We start from the raw sequence: 18,051 nt of genomic DNA, 5'->3' as shown, positions 1-18,051 counted from the left end.
GCTGAGGTGCTAACGTCAGAGAGCTCTCTCTGAGTAAGCCAACAGTGGTTTTCCTACTGGGCATATTACAGAACAGAATTAAAACCCAAGCCCCCCACATTTCAGTAGAACAAAACCTTTTCTAAAACTGAATACAGCCAAATGGTGGCATGGAATCGCTTTATTATTACCAAGTCAAAATTCCAGACTTCCATCCTTCTATTGTGGACATTCTTTAACATGACTTTGCAGAGTCTGCAGGGTGAATTCTCAGCATCCGGCAATGCAGACAGCTTGAAAATAATGTTAAGAAAGTTCTTTTTTGCGGGGCGGGGGGGGTGGGGTGGATAAAAAACCATGTTTGTTTTTTTCAATTTAAAGTAGGACTTTTCAAAATTTATTTTAAAATTTATGATTGGCCTTTTTTATTTTAAAAAAATGTATTATGTGTCAGTCATACAATCAGTGGGCACCAAAAGTTTGAGAAATCTTGTCTCCTATGATGAGAGGTATGAGCCCCAGAAAGAGGAGCACAGATGCCAGAGGGATGGCAGACAGGAGAGCAGCAAAACCACACAGCACCGAACAGAACAAAACAGAATGGAAGAGAACGGAAGTGGCCTGTCCTCGGCACTGTAGTTTTCCCACCTAGAAAGAGAAGCCAGAGTAGCCTTTACATACCTCGACAATAAACCACTTCTGCCAGGCCCAAGGTTAACACTGAATTTAATATATTGCATCAGACCACCATGGAGAATAATCTATAAAAATTATGATGATGTCATCTGTAAATACTTATTGGTATCAATAGCTTTAAATTATGGGTTGGCATTCTGGTTTATTAGGAAGCTCCTTAAGATGTATTAAAAATCTGTTTACTCTTAGTATTGATTTTTTGATAAATATATTATCCAGAGAGGTTATATGCAGTGATTTCCCTGGAAAAGCTGACATTTATTCAATGATATTTACTTCACTGAATTAAGTAGCAATATATGCTCATATATCTTTGCTATATCTGGAAAATTATCTCAGAGTTAAGGTAAGGTAAAAGAATATCTGTTTTATAGAAATATTAGGGTATGGTTTAATACCATAAAGTTTAGGAAAGTCTTTAGGTTTGCAAGATCTACGAGTTACGGTTTCACTGGCTTTTATACGAAAATACTACAAAATTGAAGATAATTCTCAAAAGCTTATTTTGGTCAATTAATTGGGTTTTTTAAAGATGGCATTCATTTTAAATAAAAAATCATCATTATATTCAATTTCGAGCAATTTTCTCTCATAATAATCTACCAGGACTCTGGCCTTTTCTTAAATAAAATCCACTTAAGGCCAAGAATGGCAGAGGCTGAAAGCTAGTCACTAAAGGCTCTTTTCTTATTCCTCCTGGGCATTCAACTAAGCTATACCCCCAGGTGTCCCTGCAGGTTTCAGGACCACATGACTTTGCTCTCTCTACTTCTGAATCTGGTCCATAGAAATGTCCCACATGGATCCTCCACCTTCTCCTTTGCTACCTAGATGTCCACTTGAGGGCAATCTTGGAGAACACATCCTAAAGGTGGCACAGTCCTTTGTAACACGCATGTGTGTGGAAGGGCATTCCCAACCCAAAAACCTCCAACCTGGAACCAGTCTAGACTACTATATGAATGGAAAATAGTACTGAAATTTGGGGATTTACTTGTTCCAGTATATAGTACTTTTTTTTTTTTTTGGTATGCTATTAATTCTTAGCCAAAAATACAAAGAGCTTCAATTTCTTTAGAAAGCGCTTTAATATTACAGTAAAGATCCAGATCACAAGACCTATTCAATTTGGACGTATCCTTTTCTCAGAACTCATTCAATAAGTCAATAGACATTTGTGGAATAATTTCATTTGCTCTTACCAAGACTTACAAAGTAAGTGAAAATGTCTCCCATGAATGTAATTAATTACTTAGCTTGGAAAATAACCTATTTATAAATTGCATCTTCAAATTACAGAAAAAGCCTAATAATACAAAAATATGATAAATTACTAACTCCTTTAAGAACAATGCTTTTTTGATCACATTTGGGTTTATTATTACTATTATTGTCTGTTTGGTGAGTTGTTTTCTGTGTTTATTTCTTGTGAATCAATTTTCATTGCTAATTCTTAGGGGTGAGCAGCCACTCCCATGAATTACCTCAGGATGTTATCTTTCTGTTCTATTAGTATCTTGGAGGCAAGATCATCAACTTAGAAAGTACTGAACTTAGAATTTGAAAGCCACTAATTTACCCATTATCTGTAGAAATAGTAAGAAAGTCTGGAAATGCAACAAATGGCGACTCCAAATGGCTTTCCAATAATTACTATTTTTGAAAGGTTTTGCTGAATTTGTCAAAAATGAAGTCTCTTCTTTGACCTACCTGAACGGAAGGGTATAAGTTAATAAAGAAAGGAATTATTAACTTGAATCAGAAGATCCCTTGAAACCACCAGTTTCCAAATTCCTCTCTTCGGATGAGTGGGTGTGGACAGAGGCAAATGAGGATAGCCTCTCTCTCTGCTCCCTACATGGACCTCAGAAAATCTGGGACCAAAGTTTACCCTGCTGGCTGAAAAAGATCTGACCGCTGGGGTTTTATTCTGCATCAAAATACGGGCAGACTAGGGCATGAAAGAGGCCCAGAGGATTTAAATTTGCTCCCCTGGAGCTCCAGGGGCTCTCTGTTCTTTGCTTTGCTGTGAACATGTCATTAAAGAAAATATTGTTCTTATTCACTGGGGAAGGTCACTAATGATAAAGACCTTATGAAATTTAAGAATAAATAAGAACTGTTAACCCGGCCAAAGGAGAGGAGGAAGAGAAGTGCAGAGGGCGCATTCATTAGCTCATTTGCAAAACCTGACCCCACATCTTAACCAGAGAATTGTAGCAATGTCAACTGGGGCAAGAAGCAGCCCATCCAATAAAAGAGCAAAGAATTACACGTCTCCATCTGCTGGGGGACTTAAGGAATTACCCAAATTAGAAAGCGTGACTTGGCTTGAAGGCTTACTGAGAATCTTATCAAACAGAAGTTAAATAAGCAAAGAAAATACTACCCCGTTGCAGGGGTAAGAAAGCATGACTAAACACTATTGTTACTTAAAAGCTGAAATGAAACAACATGGCTTTACTCTCTTCGGTGTCAGGGAAAGCAATGTATGACCCAAATAAAGGCATTTTATAAAGACATTCTCTCAGTGAAGGCAGCCCCTCCCTTCATACAATTCTACTGGGGGAAGAAGGCTGTATCTTCAGCCTGCTGGGGGCAGCTGTGGACACCTGCTCCAAGTGGGCAGATGGCCACTGTCGGCTCTTGATCAAATCTACCAAATCTTCCTAGGGATCCTTGTTGAAGTCTTCCCAATCTGCAGGCATCTCCAATAACAGGGACACTCGCAGGGGAGTCACAGGCTTGAAAAGCCACCATCATAGGTAGGCAATTAACAGATGAAATTCATCCTCAGTGAGTCTTTGCCACTTCATACATTTAATTTTCTTTACTTCCAGCCAGCGCTTTATTCTATTTTAATACTTGGTCTGTCAAGTAAAGCATCGCCTCCTTGCACTTGGGTCATCCGTGACGGTCTTTATCTTCCAGGATACAAGAACAGTGGCTGCCCCCAGCAGGTGCTTCACAAGTATTTACTGAAACAGAAAAGGTGCTAGTCCTAGAAAGAGCTAGAAAGGTCATCTGCTTCTATCTTCTTCCTCAAGCTTAAGTATTAACTATCTATAATATAATAAGCTATCTATAATATTAATATAATATAATAAATAATATAATAAACTATCTATAATATTAATAAGCTTAAGTATTAACTATCTATAAGAACTATCTATAATATTAACTATCTATAATATAAAAGTATTAACTATCTATAAGAGCTGGAAAAATCTCTAAAGATCACCAGATTCCCCTGATAACTCTGGCTGTGTCAACATTCAACTCAGAAAACGTTTATCTGTCATGCCTTTTAAATATAAGCAAATGCTGTTTGAACTCCTGTCTTTGGAAATGAATGTGTCATCTTACATAATGTGGCTGTTGGTATTGGGGAGATACGCGACTGATAGGTTCACCCACAGGATTTGTTATTGGTTCCTATGCAGCTTTGATCGAGCACAATTTCCAAGTCTCCCTGAATAATGGTCAGCCATCTTTATATCACTTTGTCACTGCACATTTCATAAGAAAAGGAGGTGAAATTATTTTTTCTTGACAGTATATATGACAGTTACGCAGTTAAAAATCTCAGAAGTAGAGCTACCAATGAAATTATACAACCTTCCTACGTAGGAATAAGTTCAAATAATTCACTTTATCCAACCCTATGCTGTCCAGAAAGCCTCTACCCAAACAATTTCAAATATAGGAAGGTTAATCCTACTTTCAAAGTTTTTTAGAGCATGATATTTCATAATTGGCTTTCGCAGAATTTGTAAAATTCATGATTTTCATTGTATGATTTTTGTACAAGGTAATTCGGGGTTTTGTTTTATTTTAAATAAAATACTTATTTTTATATTTATATATTTTTATATTTTTATTTAATAATGTAAAAATAACAACTATTTTATGTATTCATATACTGATTTAAATGTATATTTATATTCATAAATACCTTTTCACAATAGGAATGAAGTATTCATATTGTCTTTATTCAAAAAGAAAAAGTGAGTATGACACTCAAGAGATACCCTTTTGACAAAATTTCCAGAACCTTTTTCCCTCCTTTACTTCCCCTTGAAAACTGTCTGAGCCTTTAATACGAAATTGCCAAGGAAGGCATTTCACTTAAGATAGTCTAAATCAGTGGCTCTCAGAGTGTCTTCCAGGGACCCTGTATTCCCTAAGACCTCTCAGGGAATCCACAAGGTCAAGACAGTTTTCATGAGAGTAACATGACATTATTTGACTTTATTATTCCCATTTCATTCTCATTTAGTCACAGATGTACCTCACTGCTCTGGAGGCTAATGGAATGTGTGCTCATGCACTGTTTTCAAAATTTCTCCGTTTTAATTTCTAATCCAGAAAATATAAACAAATACTACCCACATGAACAAAAGCTCTTCAAATGTTTCAGAAAATATTTTTTTCAGAGTGTAAAGGGGCCCTCAGACCAAAGAGTTTGAGAACCACTCAACACACAACCGCAAAATCTCTGTGGCATAACACCAGGAAGTTTCTGTCTCCCTCAGGCATGTGATACCTGCAGTCCGCTGAGCTGAGTGTGTTGTGGGGTGGAGCTGGTGGGGGGTGGGGGGAGTCATTGCTCCATTTCCTCCCTCAGGCACCCAGGCTAAAAGCATCCCAATGCTCCACAAGACAGGAAAAGGGAAGAGAACATGGGGAATCTCAAATTGGTTGTAGAAGCTCTGCCTGAAAGTGACACATGTCACTTCTACTCACATTTCACCAGCCAAATCAGGTGTAGCCACACTGAAATCAAAGGGGACAGAAAGACACAATCCTCCCATGTTTCTAGAAGGTGAAAGCTGAAAGCAGTTATTCAACAACAGTACTAACTCCTAGCTCTTCAGGCAGCTCATGTCTTCCCAGCATCTTTTCCTGAATAGCTCAGCCACATGGCCATGTACTCATGGGGCTTCGGGAAACACATTTCAGGAAACACGTGGAGAAGAAGTATTTAAGTAGGACAGATACGAATTCACAAGTTTAAGATTTTCTTCCAAAGTAATTGAGAAACATCAACTCTGAACAAAACATACCGTATACGCGCCTAAACTAGCATATAGTACTATTGTGTAAAACAGGCTTTCTAAAAGTCTTTGTCTGACTGACATGTAAAACCAATTATTTATAATCTGTGCCACTAACAAATGTCCAACACCTTCTCTGAAGAGCAAGACCCCGATCAATGCAAATAAATTCACATTCCTGTCTGAACTGACTCAGCCAGCCCAAGTAACAAATTCACATGTCAATGGTGGGCTGACCCAATGACCCATCTGCTGAAAAATACAAACTGTATCATTTTGTTTCCCAAATAACAAGCATTGATTGCAGTGTGAGAAAGGTCACTTGTCATCAGCTGGGTCGTTGACCTGCTGGCAAATTGCAGCCTGTCACTTCACAGTGAGCCAGGACCATCAGGAGGAATTAAGGCATGTTGTGTTTATCAAGTACAATGGGGGAGGTGACACCATTTTCACAAGATGTGTGTTTAGTGGGATGAGTATCGCAGTCCACGGAGATGGAAAAAGAAAACAGCATGAAAAGGAATGACTATAAGAGATATTGCATAATTTCCCAGGATGTTGACGAGAAGCCTCACTGATGTCGATCTGCTTTAAAATGCACTGAATCAAACCCAGTCTCCGTCTCCAAGTCAGAAGCCAAGGATTTCAATATTTTGTACGTGTTCTATGGGTAACAGAGTCAATAGAAAAGATGTCTCTTTCAAGTTCCCTAAAAGGAACTGGGAAAGGTAAAATTAAGAAACAACCCCATATCAGACAACGTAGTTGCAAGTAAGGACAGGCCACGTGAGAAACACATTTCCAAGGACACCCTCTCTAAGAATGCAGCTACGATCACATGCTATCCTACAGAGCCGATTCCACCTCTTTCTGCTACATCATCAGTTGTCTCAATCTGTCCACCCACCAGAGAGAAGCATCATGATTGTCCAGCTGACAATGAATTAAATAGCCATATTTATTTCTCTTTCAACCATTAAGCTTTTAAATATCACTTTAAGAAATAATTGATCACAATCTCCTAGAATCAAGTATCAGCCAACTCTGCATTAAAGGCCACTTATATAAAATAATGATCTGCACAATAGTTGATGGGGTTTGCCAAGAAATGCTGTATGATTTTTTTTTCTATATTCATACCCATATAATGGACAGGATACAAATGAATGCAGACATGTATCCAAAAATAAAATTCAATAATTTCTTCTGCATCTTCTTACAAAGTTTCAGTTAGCCACCGAAATATCTACCAATAGGATAACAACCTTTATACTGGGTACGCTCACAGAGGCATAAGACCACGGTGTAAAGCATGTGTCCTATTTTAGAGAGTCCTGAAATGACATCCCTGGAGTTAGTCACTCTCAGCCACCGCAAGGCTCCACGAACCCTCTCCAGTAAAGACAGGGAATCGTCCTGATATGCTCAGAAAGGGAAGACACAGGTCAACTTTGATTTTCAAAATATAAATATAAATATTTTCAATGCGATGTGACAGGATAGCATTTGGCCTAAAATGCAGCTGTGTACAATCGTTGCTTTGGCATTGCCCCAAGTTGGTATACCGCATTCCGGTGGCCTTTCCTTCGTCCCCATGCATACTGCACATTATGCCTGGTTTCAAAACTACAGAACGGTTGAAAAAGCAGTGCAATAAATACTTATAGACACCTGACCCAGATTTAATGATTGTTAACATCTTACCACGTTGGCATTCTCTCCTAATAGACACATGTACACATGCATACATTTTTTCTACACTGATACCCAGACACCCCTACACACTTCAGCATTGATCTCCCGAGAACAAGGACACTTCTCCTACAGTCTTACACTTTGTGGTACCTTTTTTACTAACCAAATTTCCTCATGCCATCTTTTCCTGATATCGTCTAATGAGAAATTTTGAATTTTCCTCTTTGCACCCACAGTCAAATAATGTCTTTTGACCTCCTTTGCCAGAAATCAACAAATGACCCCCATGCTTTGCATTCTCACCAGCTCAGGACAGCCTCTAAGAGTCTTTCTTCCTCCGGGCTATGATGTCTTTGCAACTTCCTGAGCTGCACTGTGGGTGCATTTGCTCCCTAGCCTCCACTCACGGCCTTTGGACAGGCTGTTCGTTCAGCCAAGCATGCCCACCTGCTCTGGCCTCACGCATCATGCTCTCATGGCCCCTGTCATGACCCTTCCTCCAGGAGGCCCGCTGCTCGCCCTCACCTACCCACCAGTCTCTGGGCAGCAGCCTGCCCCCTTTCCCCACCCAGAGGACCGGCCATCCTGACTTCTACATCTCCTGGAAGATGGAGCACAGTTTGTGGCTCTATGCTCAGTGCCCAGAACAAACCTCCCCAGGGCCTCACACACAGCTGGAACTCCCAAAGAGGACTTCCATCTCTTCCTGGTCTTCAGGTAAAAAGAATAATAAGAATATATATATATATATATATATATATATATATATATATATATATATATATACATCTCTTGGACTCCAGGGGCCGTGGAAAGTCTCAGAAGCCCGTAACTGGGAGCCTGCATCTGTGAGGACATGGGCAGCAGGAGATGGGGTGACCCAGAGCCCTGGGGCCACAAAGAATTTCCAAGGCCCTGGGGCGCCTGGGTGGCTCAGTGGGTTAAAGCCTCTGCCTTCAGAGCAGGTCATGATCTCAGGGTCCTGGGATCAAGCTCCGCATCGGGCTCTCTGCTTGGCGGGGAGCCTGCTTCCTTCTCTCTCTCTGCCTGCCTCTCTGCCTACTTGTGATCTCTTTCTCTTTGTCAAATAAATAAATAGATTAAAAAAAAAGAATTTCCAAGGCCCTCTCTGTGCTGTGCAAGGGCAACTTAACCTACCACAGGCCACATAAGCCAGTTTATTAGTAGCCTACTCAAAACCCTTTTGACCCAAAGATCCTGCCCTCCATAAAGCAAAGCTACTAATGGCATCTCCAGGCCCTGCTGGCTTGTCTCCTTCGGGTCTCAGGCTCTCTGTCTGATGTTTCCCAATCAGTCCACCCCAGTCCGCCACCCCTGCAGGCAGATGAGAAATCTGCATTCCAAAGACCCACACTGAGTTTCCTATCAAAGTCCACAGGCCTTTCTTTTGACTCCTGTGCCAAGGTGAGCTCCTCTTTTCCAACACTCTGACCATGCCCAGCGTCAGGGGGCCTTGCACAGGGAGCACAGCATATGTGAGAGCTAACCAGCTCCTCCCTGTGATTTTCTCAGGCTGGTTAACATCACAGCCCCACAGCCTACTCTGAACCCTTCTCAGATCCCTTCCTCTGCTCAGATTCCGAGAGATTTACAACCTCTCTCATGATTGGTTTGTTTATTTCATTCCTCGGCTTCACATAACTCTTATGATGTCATACAATTTTACAGGAAATCAGGCAAGGAATGAACCTATTTTAAAAACATGTATTTATATATACAGGCTCATTTGTATCTTTTTTAGAAATATTTAAAAATAGCTAGACCCCGTTCTTACTTTTTGTTATGGTTTCCAATCAGCCAAGATGAGAATTTAGAACAAATTTAAAGGAGAACAGTTGTTGAACACTGAACATAAATGACTGAAATAAACTATTATATATATTACAATGGCCCCTGGACCTCTTGAAACAATTATTTATTAAAAATCAAGACACTTTTCTTTTCTTTTTTTTTTTTTTTAAATATTTTAGTTATTTATTTTGACAGACAGAGATCACAAGTAGGCAGAGAGGCAGACAGAGAGAGAGGAGGAAGCAAGCTCCCCGCCGAGCAGAGAGCCCGACGTGGGGCTCGATCCCAGGACCCTGGGATCATGACCCGAGCCGAAGGCAGAGGCTTTAACCTACTGAGCCACCCAGGCGCCCCTCAAGACACTTTTCTAAAAGTAAAACAAAACAAAAAACAAGACTACCCTGACCCTGAAAGTCTTTACATATGAAAACCGCATCATTTAAAACATTATGTCAAGTGATGTACGCCAGACACACAAGGACAACTACTATGTGATTCCACTTCTATGAGGGGCCCAAAGTCGTCAAAGTGAGAGACAGGAAGTAGAACGGTGGTTACCAGGGTGTGGGAGGAGGAGGGAATGGAGGGCAGGGAAGAGGATCGTGTCTCATGGGTGCCGAGTTGCAGATTGGAAAGACAAAAAAAAAAAATCCGAGAGACGGATGGTGGAGATGGCTGCACAACCATGTGAATGTACTTAGTACGACTGAACCCTTAAAAACCGTTAAAATGGGAAATTTTATGTTGTTTATACCCATGTTAACGTGAGGCGACCCAAAGCCCCATCCTGTTTAATTAAGAACTCTCCAGAGATCACTGATCTGAAATGGGCTTTTTGAATGCTATTCTAAAGTTATTTTTCTAAATGTTATTTATAACAGAGAATTTATCTTTTATAATAGAGAATACAACTCCAGTCCAATCTCTTTCACTGTGTCTCATCATGCACTGTTTAACTGGAAACCCAACCCAAGCCTCACCAAGCCAACCAGAGTGAGATAAATGAAGGATAGACCATCAACGACTGTCTTACATCTGGATGACGGGCAGCAATTTCTCAATGGGACCCTTGAATGAGGTTCCCAGGGACAATGAAGCTGTTTGTATTTTCTGAGTTCGATGACTAAAAACATTCAGAATTGATCCAAAAGATGCCAACTTAATGACCATCCCCTAAAAAAATTGTTATTTTGATTAGAAAGTTATACTTGACCCTAAAGAAAATGTGTGACATAGAAATGATAAAGCAATTACCCCCAATCCTCCCATACGGAAATAAATATTGTCAGTACTTTAATGGACTTCTTTCAGCTTTCTTTTTTAATCATTCCAAAAATTATATGAAGGTCTATATCTTCTGCTTCGGTATTCGGTATCATTTAGAAGAGACACTAAGAACTTGGCATGAACTTTACTCAGAGTCCAAATTAAGCTAAGAGATGAAGTCATACCAAATTGCTCCTGAAAAATTTCTTAATAATAATAAAAGAAGGAACATGAGGCCAAGTTCCCAAAGTCGATTATCTTGTCTCACCTGGTCAACAATCTTATTGAGGTAGGTTCTAAACACATTTGCACAGCCTTTAGGATCACCTAAGACTGACCATCTCACTCCATCCAGCAGAGCTTACCTCTGTCTCCGGGCCTGGTTCCTGCTCTTCACTCTGCCTACATGACTCAACCTCCATGCTCTCCTTGTCCTCAGTAGAATCCCCATCTCTGCTCCCAGATCACCTCTGCAGAGAGGCTGGTCCTGTCTCCTGCTTCCATCACCTGCTATGCCCTTATCCTGATGTAGCTTTTCTGTACAGCCCTCAGCACATCCCACCATCACAATGTATGTCTCTGCCTATGAGCTCCTGCCTGCCTACCCCGCAGGCTATAATCGGCAAGGGGACAGATCTTACTAGTGCAGCTCCAGCACACAAAAAGAGTTCACTGATGAGGAGGCTGGGAAACCAACAGCTTAAGAAACTGTTCAAGATCAATAACTACAAAGTGACAGAGCCAGCATCTGACCTGGGTGGAACCCGCAGCCCCCACAATGGAGAGGCCTTCGTGTTCATTTTCAGAAGATCCAGAAAGCGACCCCCTGGGATGAAGACCATCTCCTCGCTAGGTCCCTGTGCTCATGGGAAGATGACTCCTCAGTAGTCAGAAGAGCAAAACTGGAAGCTGGCTCTCTAACCTGTAAGTCTGGAGCAGGTTTCACTTCTCTGAAATTGAGTCTCCTAAGACACAAAAGAGAGACAATGCCTCCCAGTCTTCCAGGGTCCTCATGAAGATCAAAGACACACAGCAAAGAAGCAAATGATGTTAACTGCTCAGAGTCATTTACATGTTTGGGATTCCTTTGAGAAAGGAAAATGATCAGAGGGGACTCGGTTGCCACTTGCCTGCAATATAGACTTTGTTTTGCTCTTGTTTTTACTTTTTTGAAGGGATAAAGCATCCAAGAAAGCTTAATTTGATGCTATAGCAAGCTGAGTCTGATGGACCAAATTTTGCATAACTTTTTAAGAATTCAATTCCAGAAAGTCATTAATACATCAGGGAATATGTGATTTTACAGGTTAGAATCTTTTGGCAATCCAAGAACCATGTTACCAGACTGAGGATGAAAGGTGCTTCGGGGAGGGGTCCTTACTCAGCTCACTCAGTGATGAATCCCAATGTGATGAATAACAATGACTAGCGCATTGCAGGTGTTAAGTAAATATTTGTTGAATGTTGACAGATTCAAAGAATGAATGAGATAATTAGACAACTGTCTGAATATTCCGTGCCAAAAATACTACTCACTAGATACACACTGAAATTTAAGGAGGAAAAAAATTCCTTTTCAACCCCATAGTCTTCTTCTCTTCCTCACTCACTAAATTTTGCATAAGCCCTGAAGTGGGAATAAATAGGGAAGGTTTCCCTAGCAAGAGGGAAATACGCCTGAGGAACGCACCCACAGAGGAAACTCTCAATTCCTTTGTCTGTTAACCCATCCTCTTTCCCAAATGTGAAACTGACCCTACATAAATAGATGCGGTCATTTTTTCTATTCTCTGGGCCATCCCGCTCAAAGCACATATTGCCTCTCCACTCCCCTACCTCCCTCCTTCTCCCTGCCTTTCATAGGGGAACCCACGGAAATGGCTCAGTCCTTAGTCATGGTGTCTCTGTGAAGATCAGAAACATCACAGTTCCCAGTTTGCAACATATAAACTAAGTGTGGAAGGCTCCATGAGCTTTCCCTGGTTACACACTACACTTCCTGTTAAGTTTTCCTAGCACTGGGAACCAAATTCACTAAATTTGGCTTCTGCTGGAGGTTATGATGTCTTAAGGGGACCACATCAGGTGTAAACATACATTAATGTTATGAGTTATCAAATGATAGCTATGGTTATAAGTTATCTTTACATTTTTACTATTATGAAGAGGTTTACAAAAAGTTTTGTTTATTTATTTATTTATTTATTGTTTATTGGGTTTTTTTTTTTTTTTTTGCATAAGATAAATTTGCATTTTCTTACCCATCAGACATGGAACTTGTTAAATACCCATTTTATAGAACTCGAGCGTGAAGGTACAAACAAAATCCTTTAATGAAATATAAAAATATAAAAACAGTTGTCGAACCGTGCAGGTGCTTTTACATGATAAAACACTTCTTATTCAATACTTCTTAATCTACTCTGATAATTCCACCACGTACTACAGTACAGAAAGTGAGAGAATACAACAGTGCTAACAAAATGGACCAGGTTATTAAGTGATTACTTAATCAAGAGTGCTTGTGCTCAAAGTAGCAATCCTTATGCTAAAGCTCAAGAAAATTTCCCATTGTTAATGGAGATTAATTGATAGGAAATGAACCACACACCAATAAAGAGAAACCATGTGGAGCACAGTTTCAAGCTAGCTGCAATAATCTGGAACATAAACGTCAACTTCAAATACAAAAATTTAAACGGCATTTGGTCTTTATTTGCCCTAAATATGTATTTCTAGAGCCAATCTCACAGCCTTAGAGTAGTTATCAAGTCAGCTTATATAAAGCTCCAGACTGTATTTAAATTTTTTAGATGTGACTAAAAATAACCTTATACATGAAGATACAGAGAAACAAACTGTACACACACTCAAGCACTGATTAAAAAAAAAAATCCAGAAAAAGTAAAATTTTAATTAGAGCAAATTTAGAGTAAAAATTTCAGTCTTTCACTTTCATAATTTTAAAAATCCTATTGATGGGTTATTTGTTTATTAGAATCACCAAAGTCCCAGAAGGATGATGGTATTAAACAATAAAGAAAAATCACAAAGCTTTTTCATAGAAAGCAAATTTATGAGAAAGAGGAAGTCCCTAATCATCATGGTTTTTTCTTACTGATTTTAATGGTCTAAAATTTGGAAAATATATCATCTGAAAATAAAAGAAAATATGAAATAGTACTTGGGTATTAATAATAATGATTCCAGAAGCAATAACTATGTAAACTGAGTTCAAGGCAACGATCACAGGCTGATGGCAAAATGGTCTAAGACAGGGGTCAGCAAAAATTTCCATAAAGAACCAGACAGACAGTAAATATCTAGGCTTAGTGAGCCCTACAGTGTGGCTTGAAACCAATCATAGACGATATTTAACAAATACACAAGACTCCATACCAGTAAAACTTTGTTTATGGACGCTGAAATTTGAATTTCACGTGTCACAAAATATTATTATTCTTTAGATTTTTCTTTCAACCATTTAAAAATGTAAAAACCATTCTTAGCTTTTGAGCCACCCGCAAAACTGGCAGCAGGCTGGATTTGGCCTATAGGACATAGGACGCCAACCCTTGGATTAAGGCATCACAGAACCATCCCACACATGAGAGAACATATTCAAATATACATGTGAGAACAAATCCAACCATATTGTAAATAAAGGTGTAAAGAAATCAGCCCCCAGGAGGCACTGGTTGTATCTGATTTTGTTACCCATTTACCCTGAGCGATTCATGAAACCGGTTTCTGTTTTAGCCCAAGATGGCCAGCTTTAGAATTTGTTTTTGAAATAAATAAATCCTCTAATGTATGTTAATGCCAAGGGAGGAGGAGGAGAAAACCCTTGTAACTAAATAGTACTTAAAGCAACTCATGGATACATATTGGAAAGTCTGTTTTAAAATCGATACCATAGAATACTATATGCAAAGCTTTTAAGATGATATTTCCTTATTTCTCCTTTTTTTAAAGTTCTTTTCTTTTTTAAAAAATATATATATATATATTTATTTATTTATTTGAGAGAGAGAGAGAGAGAACATGAGCCTGGGGATGGGGCAGACGGAGAGAGAAAGAAGCAGACTCCCTGCTGAGTAGAAAGCCTAGACAAGGGGACATGGGGCTGGATCCCAGGGCCCTGGGATCATGACCTGAGCCGAAGGCAGACGCTTAACTGACTAAGCCCCCCAGGCACCGCTATTCCCTTATTTCTAACAATGCCACCACCACCTGCAAAGGGTGTCCATTAAAATGACCTGACCAAGTTCCAATGTGATTAATGCTCAATTGTCACCACCTTCCCATTCTTCCTTCAAAATAAGTAGAATTTTTGCTGGTGTTCAATGGAATGAACATCTTTCACTCATCAGAGAATTTATTAAGGACTTCTACAGAAAAAGAAGTATCTACATGCATGCCAAGTGGATCCTGGAGGCTGACAAGGTTAAAGCTACTCTCCAAGGTCTCCCATTTGTGATGGAGGCTTTGTTACCTGGATTCCCCAGATAGAGTTCCACCTACTAGACACATTTGCCAGAAGAGACATCCATCTATTTCCCATATCTGCTGCTTGGGAAAGGATCAACTGGGAAATGCCTATTAATCTAGCTCAGGTGTGCCCAAAGATAAAGGAAGACTTTAAAGGAAGACATACAAAGGTGAACTCTTTGTACTTTGTAACCAGTCCCTTAATTGTGCTATTCCCACTAGTTAATCACCTTGGGCTATCACACTCAAAGACCAACACCCTCATTCATTCAGCCAATGCCCAATAAATATTTACTGTGATTCAGACTCTATAGTGAAGCTTTGATTTTAGAAAGAAAATTTAAAACTACATGCAAACCTGATGGCATCCATGGATCAGAAGTTGGTTTGGTCAAGGTGTTCACCTGCTCCCAGTTGAAGTCATCGTCTTCAGCCTGACTATATCCACAGGTGCTATATGGCTCATCAAAAAGGCAACCACCTAAGATGTGAAAGAATGAAAAGTAATGTAAACAAAGAGCAGACCTCTGGAAGAAGCTATGATGATTGCAGGTAACTATAAACCTACTTGATACCACGTTGAATTTGATTTGACTTTTGTGTCCAGGTACCATGGATCTTGACCCTACTGTACCCTAAATGCTAAGTGCTAACCAAGCTGAGTCTTAACCAGGCCTTGCCATACTGTTATGCTACACTGTTCCTCCAAAGAATCCAATGTGTGTATAATCCAAATGAAAGTAGACCTAAGCAAATTTATAATTCATATTTTCCAGATTTGCAGGAATTTGGAATAACTGATCTTGTGTTCAAAACTCTAAGGGGATTACCCTAGGTATTCAGCATGTTTTCAATAGAAAAACACAATAATGTGTCCAAAAAAATTAAAGGAGAAACGCTTTCACCGTAACACTGGCACAATGTCAGGGAGAAAAATGCAGTAGAGACCATGAATACAGCTTGCAAAATATTTTTCTAAGAATTATTCTTAATCTAAGATAAAATCAACTTTCACTTTAATACTTTGAAGATTTGAGTCTTGATACTGAGAGATTATAAATTTGTGTATAGCCCACACAATCTTTAAAGGCAAGAATAAATTCAAAGCTAACCATGCAAATATCTGCTTAATTCTGGTGCTAGAAATGAAGCTACTTAAAGAAACAAAGAATAAAAGAAGATGCAGTTTTACAAAACAATTCAGCTATTTCAGCATCCTGGGGCACATTGACAATTTTAAGTCCTACCCACATCCTCTTAAATATCTCTTATTACTTTGAGTTATTACAGTATTAAATCTTTCTACCAGTTTCACATTGTGAAAGGGAGTGATTATATTGATCATATTATTATTAAAATTCTGATGTGCATTATATAATGTTATTACTTATGTTAATTAAAGCTATTAATTATAATTACTTTCCAATGATGACAATTAAGGGTTCTGGTCAAGAAAATCCAAAAATAAGAGTATTATTGCACCATGTCTATACTGTATGCCCAGGCAGCAAGAAAAAAAATAAAATAGCAATTGTACAAACTCAGAGGTAGAGAGAAGTGTTAGAGGTCACCTGGGCCAGCTTCCATCCCAATGCTTACATAAAATCTACAATCTTTGAGACAGCTAGACAGCTCTGAACAGATAAGGCATTCTGAAAATTCAGGAACGCATCCCTGCCTTGTAGACAATTCCCCCTTTAAAAAGGCCCAAACTCTGCTTCTTCAAATGTATATGCATTTATCTTAGCTCTGCCCTGTGAACAAATGAACACAGGGCTATACATGGATCCTTACTAAACCCCATTTCATTGTTTTCCATGCATTACTCTAGCCTGTTGAGAACTTCTGGAATCCGGATTTTATCATTTGGGTGTTAGTCACCCTACCTAGACTTAGGTTATCTGCCAATTTGATGAGCACATATTCTCCGTCTGCCTCCGAATCGTTGATAAAAAAAAAAATTTAAACAGAGCAGAGTCAAGGGACCTCAGACCAGTTTAGAAGGTTTCTCCCAGCTTCCTAGCTCTGTCTCAGTTGTTAGCTCCAGGCGTGATGGTGAAATTAGTGACCCTGGACACCATCTTCTCTGACACTTTAACAGAACTGGTCAATTAAACATTCCACTGAGAGCAGAAACTCATTACAAAGATATAGCACTAACTCAATATTTCACCTTGACAACAACTGGTAATTTATACTTCCCTCCTACTCAGCTTCAACAAGTTCAGAAACAAAGTGGATTTGTTTAAGAGCACATAAGACTAACAACTTTCCAATTTGGGGTGAGGAATGTTAGAAGACTGTGCAAACATCAATGGGAACTATTTCCCCTTGCTTGCAAACCCTAATTCTGACATAGAAGATAGTGTCAGTACAGGAGGAATGGGCTCAAACAGCAGTAGCACTAATAATATTCAGACAGAAAGAAACCACCATGAATTTTGAGAGAAAATTGCCCCCCTCCACACTGGAAACCTAGATAGCACTTTGATGAAAGTCTTGCAGAGCAATCTTAAACAGTGAAAAATCAGTATAGGCAACCACAGAACAACTCAATGCTGGTTAAAGATCTGATTTACAAAACAACCACTGGCACTGAAGATATGACCAAACATCAAGGCAAAAGCAGGCATGGCTGACAGTAAGCCCCAAAGACTAACACAATGCTGGTGCAAAGATATAATCTCCCATTACATAAAGCTGTTTTTATCACTTGAAAGGACACATAAAATGAATGACACGGTTCTTTCTGGGTCCATGTAGGATTATCAAACCACTGGAAAATGGGATAGACTATGAATTTCCTATTGCTGAAAGATATACTCCCCTGTGCACCAATTTTCCGAGCCACCACTGGCCTTCATCCAACAGACGTGAGACCCTAAAAATAGCAAAGTTGGTTTATTGAGCTAAAATGAGATGAAATTATCATGTTTACATCTGAATTAAAATAACCAATTAAAGGGAGAATGATTTAACTTTGGTTTTCAAGGCAGCTTTGTGCAGTGGTAAAGTGGACAGGGTCCAACATTTGGCACATCCCTAGTCTTCCACA

The 18,051-nt window shown here is 39.4% G+C and overlaps 1 protein-coding gene across 8 annotated transcripts in view; it reads right to left on the bottom strand.

The window, feature by feature from the left end:
• PTPRM (protein tyrosine phosphatase receptor type M) overlaps window positions 1–18,051 on the bottom strand; it is a 787,430-nt gene that overhangs the window by 582,396 nt on the left and 186,983 nt on the right. For all 8 annotated transcript variants that reach the window (XM_059139376.1, XM_059139377.1, XM_059139383.1 and 5 more), the window contains exon 2: window positions 15,355–15,477. In XM_059139376.1, coding sequence (XP_058995359.1) covers window positions 15,355–15,477 — 123 coding nt within the window. The remainder of the gene's footprint in view (window positions 1–15,354; window positions 15,478–18,051) is intronic.

This window comes from Mustela lutreola, chromosome 11 (genome assembly GCF_030435805.1).
Source record: "Mustela lutreola isolate mMusLut2 chromosome 11, mMusLut2.pri, whole genome shotgun sequence".
NCBI lineage: Eukaryota > Metazoa > Chordata > Mammalia > Carnivora > Mustelidae > Mustela > Mustela lutreola.
This window is presented reverse-complemented; position numbering and strand designations above follow the sequence as displayed.